At 43.8% G+C, this 9,785-nt stretch overlaps 1 protein-coding gene across 1 annotated transcript in view; it reads right to left on the reverse strand.

Moving 5' to 3' along the window:
* The window catches only part of LOC144101657 (4-pyridoxate dehydrogenase-like), a 37,032-nt gene extending 27,544 nt beyond the window's left edge, over positions 1–9,488 (reverse strand). The window contains exons 1-2 of the mRNA XM_077634794.1: positions 9,247–9,488; positions 2,668–2,873 (exon numbers count right to left, since the gene is read on the reverse strand). Of these exons, the coding sequence (XP_077490920.1) occupies positions 2,668–2,873; positions 9,247–9,367 (327 nt within the window). The 5' untranslated portion in view covers positions 9,368–9,488. The remainder of the gene's footprint in view (positions 1–2,667; positions 2,874–9,246) is intronic.
* Between the last annotated feature and the right edge of the window lie 297 nt (positions 9,489–9,785).

Consider the following 9,785-nt stretch of genomic DNA (forward strand, 5'->3'; position numbering starts at 1 on the left):
CTGACATAACGTCGCGTAAATACCGCATAATAACAACGGCCTGAAGGGGCAGCGCGAGCGCTGCGCTTTTCTGTGGGCAAACTAACTTTCCCAGGAACCCTCAGTTCAAAATCTGCGGTAATACAGCGCCCAAGACATCATTGAAGTAAACGAAATGAGCAGCTGTGTGGGTGTGCGTAAATTGTTTTTTTTTTTTAGTGGGGGGGGGGGGGGGGACAACCCGAAGCATTGCACAGGCTATAAGGGACTATGTAGTGGAGGACAACGGCATGACTTAGGCCACCTGGGATTCTTTTACGTGCGGTGATTTCGCAGTGCACACGGGTGCCACTTCTATTTCTAGGCCTTCTTGACCAGAATTAAACACAAGTCCTCCGTCTCAGGAGCCGAGTGCCCTAACCACTGATCCACTGCGCCGGGTCTGTGGGTGTTTGTGTGCACATACTACAGGATACAGGTAGTGCAGTGACTTGACTACTGCGACTCCTTCTCTAGTTTTTATGAAGGTCTGTTCTATTGCTTTTTGAAAAGATAACTGTACTGTTCAACTATCGTGAACACTGTGTAACTTTTTTTATCCATAAGGTTGATAAGACTTGTGTAAATAAACCGCCCGTGTCGTTAAGAAAAGCATTTAAGATGAATCACAAGTGTCTGTTTTTCTCCGTAGTGCTGAATATTTTCGCAACAATTTGTGATAAAAATTGCACTTTTGCTATACTTCTCTGATGTTTATGTCCATTCATCGTTCTTGTCGTTTTCGCGCTTTCTGGTTAATAATGCGGGCCACGTAATCACAGGTATTCATTAAAACTCTATTTTTGAAGTATTGTAGTGCTCTATGACTTGCTGAAGTTTCTATGAAAGGAACAAAGGTTTGGAAGTCATTATTACCGAACAGAAGTCGAGCAAGAGACTCATCCCGCTTGCCAACGTCCCGACGAGCGAACATCTCTTAACCCAGTTGAAGACAATCTTCTTGTCGAAAGGTTGGCCTGTGGACTCAGGCTCTTCCAGCCTTCGTTTCGTTTTGTGTTGTTAAGAATCTCTTCTTTCTGCCTCATCTCTGCTCGATATTAATTACTATATTATGAAAGATGGTCCGCGTTTTGAAAGACATGAAACAAGCTCCGTTGCTGGTTTTACTTCATCTGACTTTAAGCACAAGTTTTGTTTTGTTTTTTTCAGCAGCCTCTTGCGCTTACATTAAGTTTCTTTTTCTTTTATGGTCGCAAAGCTCGCAAAGCCCCAGTCGGTTCAATTCCATACACAAGTGCGGGCACTAAGTACATCTATCTGTGTCATACAGTCTCTTGTAAAACGTTCTAGTCCTTGACACCGCAAGTGTAATCTTAGAATCAGTCTGATTCTTACTCCGTGAAAATAGCATTTGGAACAAAACAAACATTATGAACATTAAATGCGCGCTAAAAATGTTACTGAGTTCGAATTTTCGTTTTCACTTTAAACAGACCTTTACTGCGCTGCCCACTTGTGAAGATGTGGGCTTAAAGTCCTTTTATTTAGGGCAACTGTCACCAACGTACCAGACTTATGCACCGGCGCCATCGATATCCAAGTTGCCTCTTTACAGAACGACGTTTTCCACTCAGATTGCTACCCAACTGACAAAAAGGTCCCGCAGACCAAGCTCATTTTTCGACTGGAGCATCGTAATGAAGCAGTCTTGTTCATTTTTAAAAATTACTCTGAACCTATTTAGAGAGTAAAAGGTACGGTGTATCGGGCAACCAGGCGCGGCTTGGCGTTTGTAACATTGAGTGTGTTCCGTACACTGAATAGGCAGCGCGCCCGCCCTACCCTGGCAGGTGGCAGTTAAACTAATGGCTGATCGCGATAGGTTGGTCCCCGAATGAACGCACGGCTCCGGCTTATATTCCCCCATACTTACGTCACAGCGGCAGTTTCCATCGCACGACATCATGAGATTGTCACTTCACTATTCTGCTGCCCTCTACCGGAGAATCGAACGGTCAAAGTTCGAAACTCAAGGTCAAATTTCAAAGGTCAAGTGGTGCGACACTATGGTGGACCACATATGGTAACGCCTATAACCACACTTGACCTCGGGCTCACTTGGAAGTCAACCGGGAGTGCACGGCGAAGTCGGCTCCGAAACCAAATCGGGCATGGTCATTCGAGGCACTCTCACTTTCCATTTCGGCGACACCGAAATGCGTTTTGCCTAGTGTTTCTGTTGCCCTCTTTCTGTGGTTAAGGTACGCTAGTTGTAAGGTGGTTCCTTTGGTAAGTGGCAAGCACATTTTGCGACGCTGGCCTGAGAACGTCTTTTGTTTGCAGTTAACATTGGTCATCTTGTTCCTGAAAACAATTTCACCCTTTGTAAAGCCGTGGTCTTCTTGCGTCCGAATACTGTAAATGCTTCAGTGCTACTTCAGTACGGACCTTTTAAAAATTCGCTGAACACAAGAAGCACGTGGTGCTGGTATGACTATTTGTGAAGTAGAAATTTTCTAGGAGGGATAGGGATCACACACCAAAAACAACTGAAGGATAAGAAGTGAGAAACAACGGCATAAAAGTGTTATTTTTGTCTCTTGTGATGGTGACATGCGGCAACTCGTTTCAGAAAAACATATTGTAGGCTAAAATATACGCCTAGCTGACAATCAGAGGTATACTCACGTATCGTGGGAAATCCCAGAGGGCATACCTCTGGGGCTCAGTTTCGTACCCCCAGCTGTTTGCTTCGTTGGCCGAAAAAGGTGCATAGAAAGGGACATTCAGATTTTCGGTCATTTCTCCTCCAGCCTCCAGCAAAAGCACGGAGTAATTCCCAGGAGCCCTTGCGAGGCGGTTTGCCATAACGCTGCCCGCGGAGCCGGCCCCCACTGCACAGGTGTTGAAATCAGAAGCATGGTTAGCCACAGTGTGTTTTTCAAGATGAAATGCATAAAACTGTCGCTCGGTATCACTGTGATGCGTTTCTGAACCGGGCTCAATTGCTTCGATATAACGTACAGACCGTTTCTTTCAAATGTTCCAAGGTGACCATGTTTCTTTTTGGAGTCTGCAGCCTGTCCAGGCTAGTGCACTCATTGCTTCAAAATATTGTAATATGAAACAAACTTCATTCTGGCTTCCACTGCTTCGTAGTGTACAGGGGCTCCTGTACCTCCATCACATGGGTGAGCTGAATATCTGTTCGCATAGAAAGTTTCCAAACCGATCGAGTCGGATGAGTTGGCATGAAACAATAAGGATTGAAAATCGGCCTATAATTTTTCTAATAATTGTTTTTCAGCGATTTATATTGCTTCAGGGCATTAAGGAGGTATGAAATGCTGAATGGCAGAAAAATATGCTTTAGTAAATCAAAAATTTTGGCCAATATAATGAAGTCAAGAAGTGAGTGGTGATGAGGTCCCTGCGTTCAAGCAGCATACGATGAAGGACTGGAGAACCAGATGCTGGATTCTCGTTGGTTTCAGTGTCGTGCAAATCCAAAGCAGGTAGTGGATCGGTACCACGAGTCGGAGACAGCGCCAAGCCAGTCGCGTTCAGCCTAGCGGCCTACACTTCTTCACTGGCAGCAACTCGGTCATTTTCTCTTTTACGTCAGCGATGATGTAAAGGCCCTATCTTTAAATGTTAAAAGCATTTCGCCAAGTTGTGGCAGCCAAGGGAAGTAGAAGCGCTTGGCCTGAATTCCTTGCAATGATTGGTCTCTCTATCCCGAGGCGTGCACACAGGACACCCGAGGCGGGCATATATACGCCCAAATTGAGCCACTTTTGACTACTTAGTTGAAGTACTTCAATTAAATTGATAAGTGTACTATTAAGATGTCAGGAATAATTGTATGGTGCTAACTCATCATCTTACAAAAACCTAATGGTATTTACAACTGTTCCTGTTCGAAAGCGCGAAACCTGCGTCAACGCTGCTTCCCATTGCGGTTTACGCCTCATCTCCGCTTCTCAGTTTTGTTCTACTTGGTCCGTTCTTTTCACGCCAAGAATACATGCAAGGTGTTTGAGAGAAGCCCGCCATTAATTTTTAAAAGTAGGTTTCTTGAGGCAAAGAAACTTTTTGCGGCATAGTGATACAAGTGTTGGCGGACATCAAAAAACGGTGGAACCATGTTAACTAGTACAGTGATGAACTAAATTCTAATAGTTAGCTTTTTAATTATTATCGATAGGCACCTAAATGCAGTTATATATCTGTAGTCAGCCGTTAGTAAAAGCTACATCAGTTTTCTAGAGTTTCGAAAGCGTGATATACCTCACCGTAGAGGCTCAGAAAATTTAGGCCATTTCTAGCGTAATTCTGAAACCGCGCGACTGCAGAGAGCGCTAAGAAGCGTCTTCAATCTCGTCGCTCCGTGGCGTAATTGCCACGTCCCATTCTCTGCCTCACCCGCGCTGGTGCATCGCGGTGGTGCAGTGATGAGGGGCCTTGAGCACCGATGCGCGGGCGGGGCAAAGATTAGCACGTGATGAAAGTCGCTTCGCGCTTCCCGCAGGCGCGTTTTCAAATGGCGCAAGGAGGAGGAGGAGAAAACATTTATTATAGCACTGTACTGAATTGGCAAAGGAAGGCGGGGATGGTAATGGCGCTGGGTGGCAGTCTTTATTCCGAAACGACAGAAATAGCCCAAATTTTTGTTGTGTTGTGCTGCGTTGGGTTTAATGGCGCGTAACCATCTAAGGCTATCATGAGTCAAGTTCAAACATGGCCGGAATGGCCCCAATTTGTAGAGCCATAGTGGCGAGTTAATCCGATTTTTTTTTCGAAGTTGCAAAAACTTAAATGTCTATTACTTACGGCCGTGCTACAAATTTCTAATTGCAATTAGGAGCCTATTCTTAATATCTAAAAAGTTAACTAAATGAATTTAGTCAATCACTTTACTAGCCAACATAATTCACCCATTTTCTGACGTCCGCCAGCACTGGTATTACTAAGCCACAAAAACCCTGCAATTCTTTTAAAAACCCGGATTTTAAAAATTAATATGCGCTTGCGGCCATACTGCTGCCGTTTTTGGGATGCTATAGCTCTATAGCGCGGAATGATATAGTGAGGCATAATCCCGCATGCTCATGGGACAGCAGACGACGAGGACAATGTGTGCCTCTGAGCGAGTCAGGCCTCTTTTATGATTGCAATTTTCTCTGCTGTGCCATTGCGACTGCGGCAATATTACGATGGTTCTGTTCAAAATTACGTTTACTCAAAACAATTGCTCTCCATATTGTGCAATCATGCCTGTCAGATATATAATTTGGCCGTTTTTTTTTTCTTTGTCAGCAAGGGATTGCTGCGGGAATAAGGACAACGGCTATGCCTGAACGTCGACTCTGCTGGCATCTTCTAATTCGGCGTTTGACTGGAGTGAATCAATGAAATGATTTTCAGCTCTCTAAGAAATCCCATCTTTTACAATTACTTTGGGTGGCGCGGTCTATGACTCGTGAAAACGAAACGAGCGCCACGGGAATGTAAGTTTTACAAAGAAATCAGTAATGGCCAATATACTACAGTATTCCGATCTTTGTTGATGTATCTTATATGTGTGGTCGAAGATTATTGCAAAGCGCGCTTTTTTTTTCCTATTGTAAAGTGATGTCAGCTTCCTAAGACGCGTTGAAATGCTTTAATCTTGTTCAGGACGCTTCTTTGTCCCGTGAGGCACACTTTAAATAAAGCCGGATGTATATCACTCCCTATTAGTATTTGAAAAAAAAAACGTTCAAAATAGATGGCATGAGGTTACTACTTGAGATGAACTGGACTGTCGCAGCTATTTTTTCTTTGAGAAATGAAAATGGCCACAACAGTTTGTTCCTAGTAAAAGCCTTTCAAAGCAAAATGCACCTTCAACGTGGTTCCCATGGTAAGTGCGTGCGGTATCGTTAATAAGTGCACTGACCATGCATATAACACAGGCTAAAAAAAAACGGGTACGAATGCACCAGGGTTCCGTTAAACTCAAAGCCTTCTGGAAAGAAACCAAACTTTTTCATTACCGCGTAATTTTTTGAACCGTTTACAAAGGTCCCGCGCACGCACTAAAGGGGCAGCAAGAATCAGCAGGCGATAGAAAGAGGGTGCCAGTCCGAAATCCAGTCAGTTTGGTGATATTAGACAACTCTGAGGTATTAAATCATCGGACAAACGTGCGACTTTGTTCAGACAACAGACACACAATGAAGGTCTATCGTACGGATTTTCTATGAGATATGGAGTTCGGAATAAAGCTCATGCCCAGCAGGACATCACCAGAGTACAATGAAGTGGGTAACGCAGCGTATACGAATTGAAATTAGCGCTGTTCTTCTGTGTCGTTGGAGAGTATCGTAGAGGAGGTCGGCATTTTTCAAGTTCAAATTTTTTTATCTTTTCAGTTAGGCGGCAAAGTAGCCTCGTTCTGAACCAAATTTGATTAGTCGTTGTAGTTAAGATTTGATTAGTAACTGTGCGTGGTGAGAAAGCCGCTTTTTGCACACGTATAAGTAGATCATGTCCAGGCCGGACTAAGCATATCAAGCTGTACATGCGAGGAGAGGAGACCGTTGAAATCATGCCTTCAAGCACTCTTTTCAGCGACACTGAAGGCGAAAATTTGGAAGAAAAAACTCACTTTTAACTCACGAACAGCAGAATGCGCCTCATTCACCCCTCCCCGTCCACCCCTCCGGCAAGGACGATCACAAAAATTACACAAAATATTGAGCGTCCACATACCATTAACTAGATTTACCTGAACGAACGGAAGGAAACTCAGCGGGAAATTTTCTCGGAAGAGCCCGAAACGCGAAACAATCTGTCGCACATTAATGCAAACCAGAAACAAACCCACCAGCCGTCATAAGTTTCAAAAGGTAATCTCGTCGTGCTAGTACCAAGAAAACGGTCTACTTCAGACCTCAAGCCTTGTGATCAAAATGTGCTTCGCCTGCCACACAATGCCTAGCTGATCCACTTTATGAAAAGACGTCTGGAGGGGGCACAAAAAAAGAAACTCCGTACAAAAGTTGCTACGACTTTGTAAAAGCCCCGAGAACAAAAATTTTGGAGCGCAACAGGCATTATTCCTCCACTATACCCAGAAAAAAATGTCAGACAAATATCGGAGCCCGCCGCTGCAGAAATCATATTATGTCTTTCCCGTACTCTGTAATGTGTGTGTAGGCCTATAAGGCAACGTCAAGGTATCTGAGCAGCACACAAATCCACGGAACATGGGCCGGTTCACCTGGTGTAAATCGCCACAATCCAAACTATACGAAAGAATTTTTAGAATGATTAGCCTTAGTGCCAGAAGCTGAACCGCGCTGCTCATTTAAGATCACTTCATCGATGCTTGGCTTATCAGTACTGAAAATCGCATGGTAATCTGCATAATATTGTTCCGAGCAATTCGAAGGAGAACGTCCGGAGAAGACACGTAAAACTGCGGCGGTTCCTAAGAGGTCCGAGCGCGCGGGCGAGAGAGAACCATCTTCTTTTTCTACGAATGCAGGCGCTTCTACTTCTTCTACAGTGGCACGTATCAGTGTAATACCTAGGGCTCGTTCCCCACGATTTCAAAACTGCGAAAGACACAACTCTTCAAAATGCTCACAAACAACGGCAGGCCACCACGCGAGGAAATGATATCTTTATTTGCGAAGTACTAATGCTCAGACTTTTATGAAAGGTAGTGTTCCAGCAAAGCGTGGCTATTTGGATTTCAAAGGTCTTGGTAACAAGCTGTCGTAAGACTTGTGTATCGTTCACAGTAGTTTAACTAGCATTTTACCGTCACAGCAGAAAAAAAAATGAGTAAAAAGAAAAACGACATAAGTCACTGTCTCATTTCTAGCAAATGACAGTTGCAGATTACGACCTGTTGACTACGGAGATCGCAGCCAATTGTTTAGTTCGTGTTTCGTTACTAATCATGAAGGGCGGCTCAAAATTGGCATTATCACCATTTCGATAGGACTTCCCGACCCTTACAGAGCACTCCATTAGTTCGTTCACTTACGGTTATGAAAAGACATCACGTACTTTCTTACCGCAGACTCTTTCAACTCTGGTAAAACTTCCTTTTGGGCTAGTTGGTGCATTTTGAACCAAGCAAAAGGTGCAGCGCAAAAGCATGCGACTACACAAGACGAAAGGACAACGCTTGTGTCTTGTCCTTTCTTCTTGTGTTGTTGCATGCTTTTGCGCTGCACCTGTTCCTTGCTTTCAACTCTACTGTCAGCCTGTATGAAGCGCGCGTCGTACACACTACGTATGTGCGGTCTAGGCTGCCGATCGCTTCAGTTCTACTCAGTAATTTTCATTTTCATGCAGAAGGACCTTGCCACCTCTGCATGGACAGCGACGAAGCTATCCGCGACTCGAAGTGATATCCTCAACTTGGAGAAGTATTTGTTATATTGCGGTACAGGGCTTTTCGCGTTGGGCTGGTACGTTGCATCATCAAACTACGAATCCCGAGCTTTCGCACGGCGCTTATTTCTGACAAGATGCGTGGCATTCGTCGCTGAGTAAGGTGGAATCAACGATAAAGCATGAAATCTATATGCCTTTCTGCTTACTGTTAGTAGGCTTCTTTAGGAATCAAACTTTCTCTTTCTAATAGATATACTCTGCGAAAAAATCGCTTTATTGCCAGTTTGAGCAAAAGTAAAAATCCTCCCTCGTATTGCGCTCTGAACTTGACAGTTATTGCACTGTAACTGCAGGAAAGCTAAAGCGACCATAAATTGTCCCCTGTACATACCTCTCGGTTGGAGCCATCTGATGAAGTTCTTACTAGTGTGGAGAGGTTTCTTTCAGCCATTTAGTCAGTTAACTCTAAAACATATTGAAATATAAAGAGCGGGAGCAGCTTCAATGCTATAAAACACCTACTGCGCTGTATTGAGCATACTAAATTCCCGTCCTTGTTTCGGACCTCCCGCTAAGAAAGAAATACAGTGATAACTAAGCCTTTATTACGTGGCTGAAACCAATATTTATGCACTACACTTAAGCAATAAAAACACGAACCAAGCATCAACTACGGTCCTAGAACATTTCGCATTGCTTATTTACGTGGCTACAACTCCAGTATAGGAAACGAACTCAAGCTGTCTCTTTTACCGTTACTGAAAGCAACATCCTTCGCCATTAGGACTTTACTCGGTTTGCAAAAAAAGGAATACCTCTTATGGTAACAACATGGCGGTTACATCTTGAAGAATAAAAAGCATTCCTCACCTATTATGAAGTCATAACTGGTCAAGAGCGGTTGTTGTTTTGCTTGTTGCGGTGTTTCCGATGCATGGCCCAGAGAGAGCCCCGATACTACAACGATTAAAGTAACCTCGGCCAAAATCATGGCAAGGCTTTTGAAGACGCTTTCTTGTCCACGACAATAAATTATTTGGTCGTTATAGAATAGCTTTGCAGAAAAGGAACCTCAACAGGATGATCTGTGTAGGAAACGTCACCCTGAAAAAGTAAGTAACTGTCTGGCAGCGGACGCCTGTTATATAGAGCTGCCAACTGGGCTTTGCATGACGCTCGCTAGTAACTATTCAGATCAATCACTGACACTCTATGACAGACATGTCGTGAGTTTTCGGATGTGTATAAATTATGTCCTCTTGACACTGACTTTAGCAATAAAGCGGACCACTCGTCAGATTTCTAATCAATCTACAAATTTCCTTTTTCATGTAAGCAAATCTGCCTCTTCGATATTTTCGAAAAGAAATTTTGACGTATAGCGTTTATACAAATTAATTGCCTACAAT

This window comes from Amblyomma americanum, chromosome 8, assembly GCF_052857255.1.
Source record: "Amblyomma americanum isolate KBUSLIRL-KWMA chromosome 8, ASM5285725v1, whole genome shotgun sequence".
NCBI classification, from domain to species: domain Eukaryota; kingdom Metazoa; phylum Arthropoda; class Arachnida; order Ixodida; family Ixodidae; genus Amblyomma; species Amblyomma americanum.